Raw genomic sequence first — 19629 nt, 5'->3', positions numbered from 1 at the left:
ATTCATAAAACTTAAAGATCTCTAGAGATTGAATTCCTTAGATTCTGACTACTGGTGAGTGTCATGTGTGGAATCAAATTGATGTCTTTATTTTTAGAAGCATGCTTTTCTTTGATTTCTGTAATTAAAATAAGCCAATAAAATGTTCGTTATACATGTATTTTTTTAAATAGTTAATTGATTACTTGGCAACTTTTTTGGTTCCAAATATCATTAACTTTTTTGAATTTATATATGCCAGTGTTAGCATTTGGTAGCTATTGTGTTTTAACTATAAACATGCAATTGAAAAAATAAATTTACCTTAATGCATTTTGAGTTGGCACAGTATTTTCAAACCAATAAACAGTGCCTTAACAACCACTTATCACATTTAGTTTTGGTTGCATGACTATAACTCTATGGCCCAGGTTTTCAGAAGAGACTGATGATTTTATTTGCCTCAATTTTTGCATACTTCACTTGTGACTCATTTAAAAGGCCTGATTTTTCATCTAGTGGGTGCTCAGCACTTTCTGAAAGTCAGAGTATAGTCAGCTATCTCAAGTTGGGTACCCAAAAATATTCCATTTAAAGAAAAAATCTTGGCCTCATGCCTAGTTCAAACTATAACCTTACATATGTCTAGACAAAAGCTGCCCAGGGGATGCTGCTTTGGTTTTTGTAGACCATGGTTCAAGAGCTTAACTTCCATTAGCAGTGCTAGATTTGTTTCTTTTAGAGGAAGGAGACAAGCATCTTGCTCATTTTGGCTGCTTGTATCTCTTATTGCAGGACTTAGACAAATCCTGAGGTTGTACTCAGTTTCCAACCTGGTCTTTTCTCAGGCAAAGTCCCAGTGAACTCAGAAAGTTTACCTGTATAAAGACCCTAAAACTTGGCCTATAAAAGGGCAGAAATCAGTTTTGTCATTTAAATTATTAGAGTTGTGTTATGCAGAAGTTAGAACGTCCCTATACAGTTAGTTATAACTAACAAGAGTCTAAGGGCAAGATATCAGAACAGGGATTTACCCACATTATGATTCCTATCAACATGTAGCTAAATCTTTGTGCTGAAAATGTACCCGTTAGTTACCAGTATTACACTCCGGTCCTTCCTGTATGTGTACAAACATGATAAACTAATGAGAAGGTATTTGTAATATTGCTTTTGGTATAAGCATTCTTTCACACACACAGTTTTCTCTGCAGAAACTATATAGCATAAAGTATACACAGTGTGACGTAAAGCCTTTAAAAGCAGTAGAAGAAAGTCACCAAACATTACACCACTGACAATCACTCTGTTTCATAAGCAGTACTCTCGCTGGCCACCAAGTGACGTGCCGACTTCTGCATATTTTCCAGATTTCCCTTTTTAAAACCTCCTCTTAACTCTCCCATTATCATTTGGTGGAAAGCCAACAGTTACCTTACAAACTAGTCTTTTTACCTATCAAATAATGAAATCAAAATGAAATACCACTAGGAAACAGAAAGATGTCCGTTCTGACGTAAACCTACATTTTACTCTTTTGCTTTCAACTTTTGTTAAAAATCTCATTGAAAGAGGCAGTAGAAAAATCTGTACCTTCACTGTTTGCCTTTTTTGGCCAGGTGTTATGCCTAACAGATAACATAGCCTCTCCAAGTTACTCCAGACAACATTTCATAACTGACTGTTGCCCTATGGATTGAGTTTAAGGTAGCTTCAGGATACTTGGGGTAACACTGTGGGGGGGAGAGTGGGCAAGCGGCTTGTACTGGGATCTGTTTATAGTGGCCACATCTGAAAAAAGTTTTGCAAGGTCCATTTTTAGAAATACTCTCATGGCTTTTGTACTTCTGTTTGGCAAAGGTCTACTGCACATTCTGGCAGATTCTTGACTGTTATTAGAGAGCACTTTGCAAACACTTACTAGCCACTTCTATGTAACTGAAGTTGGTAGCTAAATATTAACCTCATTTTGCAGATGGCTGAGCGGTTGTTCATTTAAACGGGTAGTGTATTAGAGACACAATGTCAGAGGCGGGGATTAGAATATAGGAGTTCCTTGCTCTCAATCCTGTACTTGGTGCATTGGACCTGTCATATCACTGAGTTGCTCCTATTGGTGGCCAAAGGTCATATTGGCTGCTTTCCAAAGAATGCAGTTCAAAAGGCACTTCAGATGTGAAGAGTGGTGGTTCTCAACCAGGAGTACATGTACCCCAGGGGCTACACAGAGGTCTTCCAGGGTGTACATCAACTCCTCTATATATTTGCCTGATTTTACAACAGGATACATAAAAAGCACTAGTGAAGTCAGTGGAAACTAAAATGTCATACAATGACTTATTTATACTGCTCTATATACTATACAGTGAAATGTAAGTACAATATTTATATTCCAGTCATTTATTTTATATTGATATGGTAAAAATTAGAAAGTCAGCAATTTTTCAGTAATAGTGTGCTGTGACACTTCTGTATTTTTTATGTCTGGTTTTGTAAGCAAGTAGTTTTTGAGAGGTGTAGTTTGGGGATACACAAGACAACTCAGACTCCTGAAAGGGGTGCAGTAGTCTGGAAAGATTGAGAACCACGGGTGCAGAGCAAGCAGCGAAAAGCTTGGGTGATACTGACCCCTCCAGCCATGCATTGCTCTGGAGTGCTAAAGAAAAAAAATCTGTGTTTGCACGGGGCCTAGAAGATAGTTGTACAGGTGATCATAAATAATCAATTGCCTTCAACATTATAGAAGTCTAGTTAATTTTTTAAAAATGTATTTGGAAAGTGTTTTCATTACGAAGCTTCCCTCCTCTCAATGGAAGGGAGTTAGCCACACAAACTCAGACCCTACCAATATATGTAAACACTTTAAGAGGTGCAAGACCAGACTCCAAATGATGGGAAAAAATAAATCTATTATCAAAACAAAGTAAGCATATCTACCAAATAGATAGTAGTGTCTCATGTACTAGTACTCTTACTATCCTAAAAGAGAAATCCCTCTTTAACTGTCCAACTAAATAGAAAAAAATCAATAAAATGCGCCTGTATATATTCCAACAATGTCATGGTATATGTATTAAAAATGAGGGAGGAGAGGAGAGAGATTATCCTGCTAATAAGTTATACCGGCAAAAGGTGGGGTGTGTTTAACTGTCTCAGAGGAGATGCTACTGCAATGATATGGCAATTATAATTAATTTCTGACAAGGGAGGATTGGTTAAAAATAGGTGGTTAGATAATCTGGTTTCAGCATTATTAAAAATATTCACTTACTCCACTACTACATACTGGTTGCAATGAGAGTGACAGCTCAGAGGCTGTTAGAGGCGTAGGGAGAACATAAAGGGGAGGGAATAGGTCATGTAATGGAGTATGGGTGGGCACATGCAGGCACCAAAGCTTCTTCCTTAACATAGTTCAAAATCTGATCCTGGGTTATGTGTAACAGAAGGCACTAAATTAGGCAGCCTAACTCCTTTCGGTTCAGTATAAGTAGGTCCAATTGCAGTCTGAAGACAGTTTCTTTGCTGGTCATTACTTCTTCACTGTGGGCCTAACCCTGCAGGCCTTGTTCCATCAACAGTGACAATTGTTATCTGTGGAAATTCTGGGCTGCACCATCGGCCTATGAGAGATTCAATTTCCCATTCAATGTAAACATGACTAGCCGGTAGCATTGTTAGAGTCTTGGGTGAAATCAATGTAATGTTGATTGTGTCATTGTTTAGTCCCTTTCAAAGCAGTTGCTAAAAGACTTGTAAGAATTTAATAAAGCCTTTTGCTCCTGGATTCAAGTAAGAAAGCTTTCTTACAAAACCACGGGGATAGTGAGCTGAATTACCTGTGGAAAAATTCAAGGCAGCAAAAATAGCACACCCATCGCTAGCTGGAGAAAAGAATCTTCCTGACAAGTGTCAAAAGAATTTGTTTAAAAACAAACTGCACAGTAGTTGGAAGCATTCCTCTGGGATTTAAATCTCCCAAGTGCAGTTTTGAAAATGGTATGGTGTAGTGCTAAAAGTAAGTGCTTAAATTGCTACTAGCAGATCTCAAAGCGCAACTACACTGTCAATTCTCCCCTGCCCAGTTTTGAAAGAGATCTGTAAAAACTAAATAAGAGCAATTTTTCAAAATACGGCGTTGGTGCCGCCACGGTTTGCAAGAGTCTCGTATTTTGATGGGGCTTTGATGTGTGACAAAATAATGTGTTCCTTTTCTTGGCATTAAGCGAAAGCACCTGCAGACCCGCTCTTCTTCCTTCACCCCTCCCCGTCTTGCACAGAAAGAATAATCAACCGAGAGGCTAACATCGCCAAAGAAATACTGTTAGCTGATCGCTTCCTACCCTCCCAGCAATCCCGGCGCTTCACCGACCAGATTGCAAGGAGTGACTGTTTATACTTAAGGGAACATCAATTCTGGGATCCGATTTTTAAGGCAAACCTACGGGTGGGTTGTTTCCCTGAGGCTGAATCTCTCTGGCAAACAGGTCAGTGCAGGTAGGCTGCGAGCATGGGCTCCTCTGTGGAGAATTGATGTTTAAACCGCGGCTCCGGCTAGCGCTTAACAATTAAAACCTCTAATGAGGATAACGGGCGAAGGCGTTTTTAACAACAACCAAAAAAAAAAAAAAAAGTCGCTAATAAACCGTAGTCGAGCGGAGGGGTAAAGACGACTTCCTAAAGGGAAGGGAGGGACTTGGCTATGATCTCCAGTAAAAGAGAGAGGTGAAAGCCACTTGGGGCTGCTCCTTGTGAAGCCTCATTTAGCACCGAGTGTAGCAGGGGGATTCTGGTCGGTGGTTGCAGCGCCGTGGGAATTCCCACTCCAACAACCCGTGAAGTGTTACACCGCATAATTATGCACCTTCCGAGGCCCATTAGAAGGTGTCAGCAGAGAAAGAAATTCAATTTCAACTCACCCCCGTGTGCTTAATGCTGCAAGGCGCTGACTCTGCCTAGGCACAATGGCGCGACTTCGGAAAGGGCAGTCTAACTTCTGCGTGGCTTTGATTTCCTGTAGGTCAGCCCAGTTCTGCGTGTGGCTTTAACTCGGGTGAGTTAGTGATTCGCTTCCTTAAAGAGACGCTACAGCACGAGAGAATGATATGAAACGCTGAAGGGCAGCGTGTCGATACATATAGTTGTATGTATATAAATACACGTATATCAAGGCACGTCTCTCATCAGATTATTTCCACGACAAAACACTGTGTGGCCTTGTGCTTGAAATGCGGGGTCCGCGAATTACAACCTAAAAAAATGCCACCAGAAAGTGGAGCAGAACAGATGAAGCAGAGTGTGGCTGTAAAGCTTGTCCATTTCACCCCCAGAAGTTGCTCCAATACAAGGTGTTACCTCATCCACCTTGCCTCTCTAATAGCCTGGGACCAACACGGCTACAGCAACCCTGCAAGCGGGAATCCGCTTTGTAAAGGTACAGGCCGCCTAACGAAGCCCTGTTGCTTCTTGAGCACTAGCTGGCTCCGGATGACTAAGAACCTGCGAGAGACCCCTCATTTTCCTAGCAAAGCGAGCCCGTCCAGCGCTGGAGAGGGCTATGGGACTAGAGGTGATCACTCAGACCAGTGCAGCAGGTACAGGCAAGGCCGTGCACCTGGCCACCGCCACTGGCTCACTGCACCAATCACAGAGGGCCCCGTTCTGATTGTAGGGCAGTCTCTGCTCCAAAAACCGAGTCGATGGGGTTTTCACGGTATTTCGGTGGGCAGCGTAGGGGAGCCACCTTCAGGCCTGGGTCGTGCACCGCCGCCCAGCAATTGTTGACGGGAAGGCGTTAAAGCCGCGCGAAGCCAAGCCCCTCTGAAGCCAGGCCTGCAAGAAGAGGCGACGCTTTGCAGAGCCCCCGCCCCAGCCAGGGGAGAGCTGGGGGGCGAAGCGACGGCAGGACGCAACGCGGCTGTCGGAGAAACCCCAGCAGAGCCAGCAAGCGGCTCACGGGGGGGCCGGGCCCTGCAGCTAGGAGCAGAAGCCAAAGTGGGGCGGGGTGGGAGCCTGGGCGCAGGGCGCGGGCCAGTGATGCTGAGAGGGGGGCAGCCCCACTAGCCGATACTGCTCCGGACCCTTGTAAAGGGCGAAGGCGGACAGCGCTTGGACACGATCCGCCTCTGCCTTGCGGAATGGGGCAGCTACTGGCCGAGCCAGCCCCTCCGCTGGCGCTGAAATTGACTCCAGTGCGGCCCGGCGTTCACCCACGGCCCCTCAGTCAGGGCCGCCCCCGAGCAAGGCAGCGCCCAGATTTACCCGGACCCACCGTCCCTACTCATCCGAGTGTGAGCCAGGCCTGACAGTCGTGTCCCCCCCCCCCCCCCGGCTTCCCCCCGCCACAGCCTAGCTGGAGCTGATGAAAAAATAATCAACAGAAAAGTTCAGGGCATAAAGTCCACAAATGCCTGGCAGCTTTCTGCGGCCCTCCTGTCCAGCGCCTGCCTCCCCCGCAGCGCGGAGCGGGGCCGGACGAGGAGAAATCCCGTCTGGAAAGCCCCCACCCTTGAGTGCCCTGTAGTCCCGGCAGGGGGAAAGCGCAGGGTGGCGCTCTGAGCCTGCTCAGGGGAAGGCAGGCGGCCTGTCCAGCCTGGGGTGGAGGGGGCTTGTGTGGCGCGCCAAGCAAGGCTCGGAGCTGAAGGGAGGAGGAGGGGACCCAAAAACACCAAGTCCTGCCAGGCTGCTGCTGCGACACGGCAGGCAGGGACGCAGAAGAGGTGAGCCCCCTCAGGTGGCTATGTGACCGCTTTCGCCTCCTCCCGAATCCACCCCATGCTGGATTCAAACGCGCAGGACAAACCCTGGCGTGAAATGTTTGAAACGTGCTGAAAGCCCAGGGGGTGTTAACTCCGATCGGAGAAGCTGCGCTTTGTCAGCGCTCATGGCCACGTGCATTCATTATACCTGTATCAAGGTGGGGCTGGCCAAAAGGAGCAACGGAAAGAAGCGACAAGGGATAGCTCCAAACATATTTAAATGTAAGCTCAGATCCGCTGCTCGAAATAAGTAGGAGTTGGCTTCTAGCACTTGTCCTGAGAAGGGGAGAAGGCTCCATGGCCAGGTAAGGGAGAAGTCGTTGAAGTGTTGAGACAACTACTGGACAGTGTCATGATTTTGGACATTCCTCTGCTCCCTACCGGTCCTCACCCCAAAACGGGCGTTTGGTCCCAGCTTGGGCTGAATCAGCGACCTGGGAGCAGGGACTTGTGACCTTTGCCCTCCAGAGGAGATGAGCAGCACACACGCGAATAGACACACACGCCTGGCATGGAGCAGTTTCCTGTCCTCTAGTTTAAGTGAGTCTCGTGGAAGATAAGTACTGCGCCTGCTAAAAACGAAATTCCATAAAGGCGAAAAACAAAGTTGCTCCTCTATGGCTGGGGCCATTAAAGACCCTTTCAAAGCACATAATATATAACATAATTATGCCTCCTGCTGAGCTATGAATGGTCAGATTCCGCTTCCAGTAACCTAGGTGTAAATACGGAGTAACTCCGTTTAAACCAAAATTTAGCTCCCTGTTGTTTTTTTAAACGGCACTTACCGGAATCCGTAATAAGGAATTAAAAGAAACTTTAAAAAGTAGCAAAGGGTACAGTTCCAAACAGCATTAAAAGCCACAGGTCTAGAAACTCAGAAATGCTAACTGAAGTGGTTTCCCCAGTACACACTTTCCTGATGCATAACAAACAGCTTCTCTGAAAGGTTCCAAGCAAATTAACCAGAAAGCCTGAGAAAACGAAAGAAAAGAAAGAAACAGACGATAGTAGTAAAGTTAAAAGTAATCAGTCTAAGATTTAAAGTACATATTTCACAATCAGTTTTTCCTCAGGGAGGTTGGGGGTTGGGGAAAAATCAAGCTCTGATTCTTAAAGAGTCCCTTTAATATAATAAAGTAGAGTATAATGAAACTAGCTGATTATGCAGCTCTCTTCGGTATGTTAGGAAACACCAAGCTACTTTGAATTAGAGTGAAAATGTTTCACCCTTTCATCAGATCTGATTAAGCTCTGGAAGCACTAAACCTTATGCCACCACGCTATTAATACGTTCACACGTTTTCCTTGCCATTTCTTCTCAATGCCAAATTAGAAGTGGCTTCACCAAACACAGCTGAAGTTTGCCAATTTTAGGCAAGCGCGCATCTACCTATCTACACACACACCCCTATATAATATACATTCAAATCGAGTGAATTATTTGTTAAATTCGAAGCCTTCCTACATTCTTACAGTACTGACTTCTTGAAGGCTATGAAAATGTTGACGGGTGTATCGTGGATCCGCATAGCATGAAGTGTTTAGCATTCATTTTCCTTTTTACATTATCGGGGGAAAAGGCCAGAAACATTGTATTTATTTAGTATCTTTATATATTAGGCTGATGGGGGATGGAGGGAGGGTGCATTTAAGCAGAGTCAAAAATCCATAGTATTTTTAACCAACTCAACTGCAGGCACCTCCTCTCTCTACCCTACTGAAAAGTGTAAACTGCAAAAATGAAAAGCTGGAATTAAAGGAAAAAGTAGGACACGAAATTTGATAGACATTGCTACAAGCTTGTGGAAAAAAGATTTAAAAGGTCAAAGAGCAAAGGAGAATGGCCGCAATAATTCTAAGGCGCTTGGAAGGTGGGTTGATGGACACCGGTTTGACCTGAAGGTCAGCAACTAGTTTAATTCTACCTTGGTCTACACAACGCTTGGTTTAAACGCAGGATAATTTGCAGTTGGTATCAAACAACTCAATGCCCTTAACTAGATGGGTTTAGTAAAAATAAATCAAGCCACAAAGGGGAAAGAGACTGGAATTTTGCTCCCGAAGAAGTTAAAGGAAAAAAAATGTCTACTGGTATACAACCATCAAGCATTAAAGGACCAGTAAGCTCACACACCTTTGAGGGAGGAGGAAGAGTTTTGTCATTTGTAGATCCTGTTGTAAACCTGCCCCAATTCCAGAAAGCTAGCTCCATAAATTTAGCAGAAGTCTTCTATTTATTGTCACGTTAGCCTCCTTCTCTTTTAAGTGACAGACTGAAGGAGCATTATTATGAGTTACCAGAAGAAGCATTCCTCTTACCTTTAACATTTAACTTTTCTTTTAGATTATTCTCATTTCCTTGAAACCAAACCAAACCACTACATTTTGCATATAGATGTAAATAGAGCTATGTTTAAATACATTAATCCCATTTAAACATCATTAAAAAAGAGGCACAGCGAACTGTTGCTTTGTTTCAATGGAAAACTTTGCAGGCCTCAAACAGCAACATTTGTAATAAGGCTGCTGAGAAATTTAGCTTTATTTAGCATAATTCCTGTTTCCAGTTTATTTTAAATGTCCATAACTTTATAGGATCAAGTTCCTGGGTGCATCACTCCTTTACAATTGCTAGGAGATGCTATAGACAGTTATATATTTCACATGCAAGCACAGAGTGCAATTGTGGAAATCTCAGTTCTGTGTACATATTTCTTTTGTTACTGAATTTTGAAAGGATTCAATAATCTGGCAGAATGCAAGTTCTATATTTAATAGAACAGGTTAGGTTTTCAAAGAGAAAAAAGTTCTAAGGCAAGAAGAGTTGGCTAGGACTTTTCACCAAAAATTAAAAATTGTACTCATTCCCATAATATCAGTAAGAGATATTCAGTTCTAGGAAACCCTCACAGTGATGTTCACTGACATCTGTGGACAATAGCCAACTGATATAGCAACCGTTTTAGTCCTCCTAAGCTTTATGAGCTTCTTGTTAATAAACTACAGTCCTTGAAATTAACAGATTCTGGGCCCAATAGAAAAAGGTCCCTTAGTCAGGATAGAATAATTCTTCATACACAATGGTTTGTTAAGTCTCTCCCCCCCCATGGCTATACAAAGTTGGGGTTCATCATGTTCATTAACTTTTTGTGGGTAGAGGTGGTGGTCCTGTGCTATCTAAAAAACATCCCCAGAACATTTCATTACTTTAGATTTTTAAGAAATAATTGTCTTTTTAATATAAATTGACCATTTACAATCAATCGGACCTAAAGGGGAGGAAAAAAAATTAAAGAAGTATATGCAACCCAGTTAATTCATACACAATGCTTTCACAGGATCAGCACATAGTAGATGCGAATACATTTTCTTTAATTTCAGCTATTGCTGTAGTTTTCATATAGACTGACTAATTATCCATTTTAATGTCTCAAGTATGGTTTGCATTAGATACTATAGTTTAAAATTAGATTTGATTCCTTGTATTCCCTTGTTGACATTAAAATATAGAGAATTATTCAGACTGTAGGAGTTTCAGGTAAATAAAGAACCACCTACAGTGACTGGATTAAAAAAAAACAATTAACTGACCTAATGGAATGTTTTATCTGGAGTTTATTAATACCATTTAAAATATTACAGATAAAAATCAATTACATATTTCATGCATTTAAAATGCAAATCTAAAATGTTCCAGCGAAAGGCTTTCCATTTCAATGTGAAATATCCAAATTATTTCAACATTACAATGAGACAAATAGTTTGCAGCATTTGCAAACAGCTAATGTAGTGTCAGGAGTGTTTATTAACATTTATCAATATTATTTTCAGGAAATACACATAGGCCAACATTAGTTCAGTTTCACTTGGACAGTTTATTTAATACATGGGTTTTGGCAAACCCACTTTATGAAATATAGGAGAACTCTCACTTTAACTATACCTGAACTGCCAGCAAATGCAAATAAGTACATGCTCCATTAAATTAAATGTCATTCAACATTTATCAAATATTGTTTGCTTACAGGTTTATGCCTATCTAAATTAATATTCAAGCAAAAACTATATCCTGAAGTGCGATCTGAGGATACACTTCAAGAAACAAGTCCAGGGAAAAAAAAGGCAGTTAACTAGGACTGCAACAATAACGCTTAATATTTTTTCGTGACAAAAGAAAAAAAAGCTCAAGTGTACTTCAATATATTTTCAAATATTTACTAGAAGTAATGTACAAGAAAAATACTATACAAAATCGTCTCCTGAACAACTGCAGCTCACACCGATACACTGGTGGAGTTATATTTAATTGTTAGCTAATCTAGAACGATTTCCCCAGTTGTACAAACCATTAGATTCAGATGTATTTTACGAATATTTTATTTTCCTATTTCTTCCCATCATCCTCTTTTTGGCATTCGATCTACAGCTTCGCTTGAAACCAAGGATGCTTCTTCACTGGATTTGAATTTAATTACCAAAAATAAATTTAATCCTAATTATTTTCGGTGTACCGTGTGAATGTACAGAAACGGGACTATACAAATGGACGGGTGGACTAGCAAACGAGATTAAATTTGGAAAGTGGGGTTGAAATCTATTTTTCAAAAGGACAAACACAGTCACGCTGGTCTCACTGGAAAGCAGTGCTTTTTTAAAATAAATGATTAGCTCGGGATCGTTTTAAATTCAATATTAGCGCTGTGTTTCAAAAACAACAATTGCAAAATGTGTTTCTAAAAAAACTTTGAAATGATAGTTATAACACTCCAAAATCATTCCCTCCATCGCCAGCAAACAAGCCCGCAAGATGTGCCTCTTCTTCGGCAACTTTGAATTGCTCCCAGGCGTATCTCTTTGATGGTTGGGGTAGGTTGGTTTTTTAAAATGATTATTTATACGCGTAAAAAGCTCTTGACCTGTGAAATGGCGATTACGTTAGGCATTTAACAGCTGCAGAGCACGTGATTTTTAAATAAACACGGAAGGGTTTTATTTTATTTAGGTGGTTTTTTTGTTTGTTTGTTTGTTTGTTTTTTTGAAAGAAAAGTCTCCAATCCCATTTGCACCCAAGTGCTTCAAGTGGCAGCACCGGGCGCTTTCGGCCCCCAACTTTCTCAATGAGACACACTACGCTGGCCCACATCTCACGCTAGTTTGTCCCGATCTGCCTCCTCCTTGGCCGATTTTCCCCTAGGGCTTTTCTCGTCCGGCCCCACGTTCCCCTTAACCCACGTGCGAGCGAGGCGCGCTTGGAGGGGGCTGCCCGGGGGCCCGGCACCGAGACAGGAGCTGAAGCTGCGGGGAAGGGAGGCCCTGGGGAGAGTGTCCATGAAAACAGTGCACGTTACTTACATGTCCATGGCCCCCTTACACAGTTACTCCCGCGGGGGAGCTGGGGAGGGCGCCCAGCCCCAGCGTCTCCCCCGCCCCCCGCCGCAGCCTTCACTCCAAGCCGTTCCGGTGGCCGGGCTCCGGCGGCTGCAGCAGCTCCGGGGAGTGGCACGGGGGGCTGCCCGCCACGCTGTGCTCGCTGTCGGTGTCGCTGCCCTTCTTGCCCCCGCTGCCGGAGCCGCCCCCGCCGCCGCCCCCTGCGCCCCCGCCGCCGCCGCCGCTGTGGGTCTTCACGTGCTTGCTGAGGTGGTCGCTGCGCATGAAGCGCTTGTTGCAGACGGGGCAGGCGAAGCGCTTCTCGCCCGTGTGGGTCCGCAGGTGCCGCTGCAGCTCGTCCGAGCGGGTGAAGCGCTTGCCGCAGAAGAGCCAGTTGCAGACGAAGGGCCGCTCGCCCGTGTGCCAGCGCAGATGCGCCTTCAGGTGCGAGGTCTTGCCGTAGACCTTGCCGCAGCCCGGGATGTGGCAGCTGTGCAGCCCCTTGCGCCGCAGGCTGGCCCCGGCCGGCCCCAGCCGCTCCGCCTCCTGGCAGTTGGGGCAGTCGCAGGTGGCCCGGCCGGAGTAGCGGCGGGCTGAGGAGCGGGGCGAGCCCCCCAGCGGCGCGGCGGGGCCCCCGCTCAGCATGGAGCCCCCGGCGCCGGCCAGCGGCGAGGGGGCCGAGTCCGGATAGGAGCCGGGCAGCACGGGCTTAAATCCGTCCATGAGGTGCTGCCCGGCGGGGCTGAGCAGGTGCGAGGAGGCGCCGCTGCTGAAGGCCGAGTGGCCCAGGCCCGAGTAATCCGAGTTGTAGCCGCCCAGCGGCGAGTGCAGCGAGGTCTGGAGCCCCCCGGCGGCCGGGTGCAGGGAGCCCTGCAGCGCCGCCGCCCCGTTGGGGTTCTGCACGTCGATCCAGCCGGCGCCCACGTCCCACCAGCTGGAGGCGCCGGCCGAGCCCACCTCGCCGGCGCCCAGGCCCGGGTGCGAGGGCTTGAACCAGGACTCGTAGGGGTGCGCCATGCCCACGCGCGGGTAGATGCCCTGCAGCCCGTCCACCGACGTGTGCACCTTGGAGAGGAAGACGGGCTGGTGCGCGGCCGCCTCCTGGGACGAGCCGCCCCCGCCGCCGCCGCCGCCGCCCCCGGAGCTCACGGGCGCCTGGAAGACGGAGTAGTCGTTGGCGAAGGGCGAGCTGGCGGCGGCCGCGCCGCTGGAGGTCAGCGAGAAGGCGCTGGAGCCCGGCGAGCCGCCGCAGCTGAAGGAGTCCGAGACCAGGGCGGCCGCCGCCGCCGCGGCCGCCGCTGCAGCCGCCGCCGCCGAGGAGCCGTTCCGAGAAGCGCCCGCCACCCCGAAGCCCGACAGGCTGGAGCCCACCGCGTTGCAGCTGCCCGAGGAGGAGGAGGAGGAGGAGCGTTTCCAGGGGTGGAAGCCTTTGCCGAAGGAGGACGCGCTGTCCGAGAGGGACGAGGGAGACGGGCTGGGGCTGCCGATCTTATTGCAGGTGGCGGCGAGCATGGCCAAAGGAGTCGAGCCTAACCTCGGTTCTTCCTGCGGAGAGGGGGACAAGAAGGGCGTCAGCTTCGGAGCCTGCTCTCGAAACAACCCGCCCGCCTCCCATCGCGTCTCTGCCCCTCTCCCCAAACCGCTGACCCAAGCTCGCTCCATCGCTACCCCCACCCCCACCCCGAGAAGGGAGAGAAAAGTTTTTCCAGGCGTCCTCTGAAATGGGCTGGCTAACGAGAGTTGGGGTTTACGTAGCCTCTGGCTAGCTGGGGTATTTTAACGCTGATAAACCTAGAGGGGGTGGGGGGGAAAAGTTATTTATTTCCGCGATGCTAAAACTAAACCCCCTCAGCCCGGAGGCAGCTACGTTGCAGCTCGTCCTCCTTACCCCAGGATTTAACAGGTTCGCTTCTCTCAGGCCGAAAAAGACCAGGCTGCAAAAAGCTGCGAGACAGTCTTATCTACGTACCAATAAACAAACATACAAGTTCAACGTACCTGCTGGACGCGACGGGCTGAAAAATGTTAAAGGGAAAAAGAAAACCGCAATCTGTTGCAAACTAGCAATTGCACACGGACGGGAAAAGTGCTTTTTTTTTCCTCCAGCAGTCACATGTAAAGAAGAGAGGACACTTCACCGGGGATGCAGGAACAGCACAGCCCCAGCGCTGTAGGTTGCTTCTACAAATGCCCTTAAAAACCTTTTCCTGCACACTGAAAAGTGACTCTGGCCCCTTCCCCCCCCCCTTTCTTTTCTCCTAAACTCACTTGTACTTAAGAAAAAAAAACCTCAATAGAGGAGACTGATAGCCCTGGTCAAGACAGGGGCTATTTTAACCCCCTCCAATCGACAATAAAAAGAAACTAATTAAACCAGCAAGAGAAAAAATCCTTAGACTCACCCCTAGAAGTGAAGTTGCCATCACACAAAAGTGCCCTCCTCTCAGAGGATCTTTTTTATATTGATAAATCAGAGGCAGTGTTTTTTTTAGAGGTGTGCAATACAATGATCAGTTCCGCCCATTCCACCACAATTGTAGCTCCCTCTCAGGCTTTGAAGTGCCGCTGAGTCCCGGCCAGCCAATCTACAGCCTCGCCGGGCCTCTCCGAGACGCTACTGCGTGAGGTCATCAGCCCCACCAAACGCAGGCGGCAGCGGCTCTCCAAAAAGAAAGACGCAGCGAGCGCCTGCAAATCTAAGGGAGCGTGCCCCCAAGGACAGGGTGCCCCCAAATACTCAGTGCAAATACCCGAGTGCACTTCTGCTTCCCCCTTCCCAGCCCCCTTCGTGACTCTAAAAACTCCCTGCAGCATTTTCAGTTCAGTGAGTGGCCCTTGTTTCAGTCGTTTGTAGATCTTGTTACTCTCCTGCCTCGCCCCCCCCCCTTTCCCTTTAGCAGTGTGTACGTAGTCGGGTTTTTGTGGCTAGAAGTTATGGAGTGTGCCTTCTGGTGGACTTTTTTTTCGTTTGTTAGGTATCTGGCGTGGATCCAAAGGTCCCACTTTCCGGGTGGGGTGTTTGTTCCCTTATAGCTAGCTAGTTCGGATTGCAGTCCACTTCGGTTTGCTTTCAGACCGTTTATCTTTTCAAGGGAAACAGGCAAATAGTTCAGTACAATGACTGTCTCCCCGCAGTGAGGTAGATTTCTGTCCGGATTCCTTTTACGTTGCTGTTGCTTTGCGCAAACGTTTTTGGCAACCCAGACTAAGCCATATATCAGGCGCGTGAGGACAGTGCCAGTTGCCCTAGGTTATAGGTACGCGGAGATCATTTGGCGTGTATATTTTCAGAAAGTGTCACCCGAGTTTCAGGAATACAGCAGCTATACAACAGTGTAAACAATATTTCATGTGCCCTCTTTGTGTATTGAAAATACGCAGTTTAATCTCCTCTCCTCTGTCGTCCAAATGTTGATAGTTTAAAGGTAGGAGTTATTAATACTGTGAGCAACGGTGAGCTGCGTTGTTTTGACTGGCCTACTATGTTTGGGTTGGGTTGTTGGGTTTTTTTAATCAAATGCATCAGAGCTTCCTAAAATTCAGAAAAAATACAGCTGTCCCTGGGTGAATACAGCACCACTGGTGTACACTTCGGGTAGCAAAGTCGGCGTGGATGTTTGTTTTGGTTTTTGACTTGTTTCAGTGTTGCGGGGATATTGACCGTACATCATATCTATTGATTAAGGGGGTAACGTACATTATCATACTTTGAAGTAAGAGGGAAGTAAATTAATGAACTGCTTTCTTTCTCTGAAGACTGACGGTTACCATAAATGTCGTGTTTCTCTCTGCGAGCTGCTCTGAATGATTTTAGCCTGTTGAGAAGGCGTGACAGGCCAGCCCAGAAGGAGGAAGGGGTGGGGGAAGGAGGGAACTCCGTTTAACAAATAAAAAAGAATTAACTTCATTGCTTTGGTCTCCTTCTATAATGATATTCATTTTACAGACCTAATGCACACTTGTTTAAATTTCGGGTTTAATTCTAATCAATACCATCATCCGGTGGGGGGGGGGAAGAATTTTCGTGAGAGACTCCCTTGTATAAATGCTTATTAACTTTTATCCTACTTCCTTTAGCTGTTGGAGCTGGAGTGTAACTATTAAGACACAGATCAGAAAGCTTAAGAGCAAAACACGCATTTTAAGCTATATGCTTTTCAAGCGGAATAGAAAATCTTATTTTGTGGCGTGCCAGAGGCTGCATAAAGATCATTTACTCTCAGCCTGATAAAGTTCCTCTATGTATGTTCCAATACATGAGCAAAGTACAATGCTTAAGTGGTATTTTTTTAGATAACCTCTCTAGTTAGGTCTTTAATTAGATCGCTTCCACATTTGTCTGCATTTTGTATGAAATGAACCTTTTATGAAGTTTGTGTGTTCCTATACTTTTACTAACTTTTTTAAAATTTTGTTCTGAAAGATTTTATTTTTTAGTTTGTTTTCCTCTGTCGAAATAAATAAAGCAGTGAAACATGGACGTTGGAAATAATAAAAAACTCTTACAAAAATCATAGAGTCACTATAATGGGAATTTGACAAAAGGTTTCAGAGGAAAAACAAAGGCAAATACATAATCGTAACTGAATAAAAACACAAAAATAGGGTCAGTAGCATCACTCTGCTGGTCTGATAGTTTCACTGAAACTGGAAAAACAGCAGCTCTGAAATTTGAGAGAAGTGAGCTGACCATTTCTGAATTCACCCCAGGAACATCTGTAACCTCCCCCTTTTGTATACATTGCCTGCTGGGCAGAGGATTTAAGAAAGCTTACAATTTTGTTTGCATTTGAGTTATTGACCACTACACTTAAGGGTGTATTACAGCAAGATAATATGCAGGTTTGTGCGGAGGAGGGGAGGAAAAAAAGCTAGCAAGTAAAGGCTTTTCCGAAATTAATTAAAACTTTTTTTCCATTTGAAGTTTAATGTACTGGGGTAGATAAATGTTCGTGCTGTTTCTTGAAAACCTGTGGGATCCACTTTCAATAAAGCGAAAATCTATTAGTATTCTGTATGCATCTGCGGCATAAATTTCATTTGAATTTCAAATTTAATAAACCAGGAGGTTTTTAATCATCCCTGGTTTTATTTGTTTGATATTAACATGCTTATTGACCGGGTCTGTTGACCAGTTTGATCATTACAGGACAGCAAAAAGTTAATTAAAACGACCACAGCTCCTTAATCATATCATCTGTCTCATCCATGTCGCTTCCTTTATTACAGGCTATGATGGATAGTCTCCCAGATTAATTTCTCTGTTTCTTCGATTTGGACAACAGCTTTGGGGACCTAATTTACATCCTGGGAACAACTTGCTCAAGTGTACCAAACACCTTGTGTCTACGGTATACATTAGCAATTGAAGAACTTTACCCGCAAGGAGAGCTTTCGGTAACCCTTTTCTCGGACCAGTACCCTGATAATCAAATAAATAAATGCTCCTCAGGGTTAGCTGCCTGCATACAATGTGCTTTAGAGGGGGGCTCTTTCTGTTTGATACAATGGAAACATAGTTCCTCTCCGGCTATTTCAGAAGGAAATAGCTGGAAAGGATTTAATCTAAATAATGAACAAATCACACCTGGAAGGTAAATATTAAAAATGAGACTATATTGCAAGTGTTTGTACTCTATGAGTGTGTGTTTTGTGTCTATAATACCTGTGCGTGGTTGTGATATATTAATAATCGTGTAATATCCTGAATGTTATAGGATCACAATTAAATCGCTTAGTGTCTAAGTAATTATGCACATTTTCTCAGCCGTTTCCGGAAGCGTAAAGTGAAGGCTACAGCTTAGAGCTAAACCTGCCTGTTTAAATGTAACTGGTTTAAATTCAGGTTTTGACATATGCCTTGGGGGGGATCTAATTGACTTGGATTCCTTACCCCCTCATGGTCACTGCATTGGAAACTCCTATCTTGGACAGGGGTGCTGATAAATAAACCCTGCGGGAGGTGAACCCCCGGGTTGGGGTGGGGGAGGCAGGTCCCTCCGGATTCTGGATTTGCACAGTTTTGAACCCCTGGGGTTTATGGCCAAAGTTTCTTCCGTTCTTGCATTCCTGCTGAAAAGAAAACCTGGACAAACTGTAGCAGGTACCTGTGGATTCAGACGGGCACCCCCTTTTACATTGCTGTTCTAAAGCCACGTTCACCTGGCTGTGTGTCTAATGATTTACTGAGCGGTGACAACAAACTCTCCAGGCTGCAAGGGCTCAGCTTGGGAGGAAAAATGGAAGATGAAAAAAACATAGACACCTTCCAGAAAGGACTGTACTGTTATTACCGATGATAATTTACCAATAGTAATGATTAATGCTATTATTTGATTGTCAGCCCCATCTCTCTGGCTGCTTTTGGACGTTTCTCTCATTACGTAATTGGGCAAATTCGTTGATTGCAGCTGTGCAGTAGGGTATCTTGGTCTAATGAGAAGCAGACTCTGCTGAAAGCAGAGAATCCTTTTTCTAGCTGTATTTATTACCGAACACAATGTACCTAATTGATATCTCATGTCGTACCTGCAAGCGCAGTATTGTTCCCAGTCCTGTACGCGAACTCTGTTGATTTGTTTTCAAAAACATTCACGATTACTTCTAAACAGCCTTAATGCTGCCGCTTTCTCATCTCAAAAGGGCTGAAATGTCTCAAAATGGGCATCGCTCCTCTGCCTTAAAGCCTGGCTTACTTACTGAGTCATTTTCGCAAGGGCACAGATTGATCTTCTATTTTCAGCTAACTGAGGAGAAAAACTATGTTGAGTTTGGTCAAAAAGAGGGCACGCGTCTCTCAAATATCGATGCCTTTGCACTTAGATTACAGTGTGAATACAGTATGCACATATTATTGTGTTTCTGGGGAGAGAGAGAGAGGTGCATTCGTATCGCAAGCTTTATAGATGGGGGTGTATACAATAAAACTGAGCAACATTTTCACGGGGATTGTGTAACTGTACACCAGCGGCGTTCCGAAGTGATCGTGTAAGTACATGAGACACGTTATGGAGAGAAAGTGAGCTTCTAACCTACGTGCGTGTGTATGCCTGTATTTCTGTTATGCAGAGAGAGGGGGACAGCGAGAATGCGCGAGATAGACCTCCTCCCTGCAATACAGTAGGTCGCTTTGGTTTTTCCTAGAATAGATTTGTTTAAACTGGTTTCTGTGTTTCTATTATATCTCACTTCCTCACAGTTCCCACTTTACAGTTAAAAACTACTACATTCTGGTCCTTGGAACTATTGCTTTCTTTTCATGCTTGGTAATGCTCCCAGATTACCCAGCGTCTCCTCCAGACGGTTGACAATTGCAATCGCAGTTTCGGAAAGATAAATGTTACTTGGGGAATTCTGTTTAATTACAAATAACCTAGGAGCTGCTCTGGGTCCGATGGTTTAGCCACACGTGTTCGAATCATTGTACAAGCTTTACAAGTGGGTGACAAGAAACAGGAAACGCCTGAGAAATCGGTGTGGGAGATCTGACGCTCCCATTAATAGTGATTGTCTACAGCCAGGT

The 19629-nt window shown here is 45.1% G+C and overlaps 1 protein-coding gene across 3 annotated transcripts in view; it reads right to left on the bottom strand.

The window, feature by feature from the left end:
• The window catches only part of SP8 (Sp8 transcription factor), a 65482-nt gene extending 50938 nt beyond the window's left edge, over window positions 1-14544 (bottom strand). Inside the window, exons 1-2 of one of the 3 annotated variants that reach the window (XR_012157533.1) lie at window positions 14510-14544; window positions 12093-13652 (exon numbers count right to left, since the gene is read on the bottom strand). Coding sequence is in view for 2 of the 3 variants with exons in the window: in XM_073333763.1 (XP_073189864.1) it covers window positions 12183-13652; window positions 14510-14530 (1491 nt within the window). In the remaining variant the exon portion in view is untranslated. Of the gene's footprint in view, window positions 1-10808; window positions 13653-14105; window positions 14115-14509 lie in introns of those variants that run through there. The other 2 variants (XM_073333763.1, XM_073333764.1) reach the window with 2 other exon arrangements.
• Between the last annotated feature and the right edge of the window lie 5085 nt (window positions 14545-19629).

This window comes from Lepidochelys kempii, chromosome 2 (genome assembly GCF_965140265.1).
Source record: "Lepidochelys kempii isolate rLepKem1 chromosome 2, rLepKem1.hap2, whole genome shotgun sequence".
In the NCBI taxonomy this organism is placed as follows: domain Eukaryota; kingdom Metazoa; phylum Chordata; order Testudines; family Cheloniidae; genus Lepidochelys; species Lepidochelys kempii.
The sequence above is the reverse complement of the archived record's forward strand: the minus strand, read 5'-3'. Positions and strand labels throughout refer to the sequence as shown.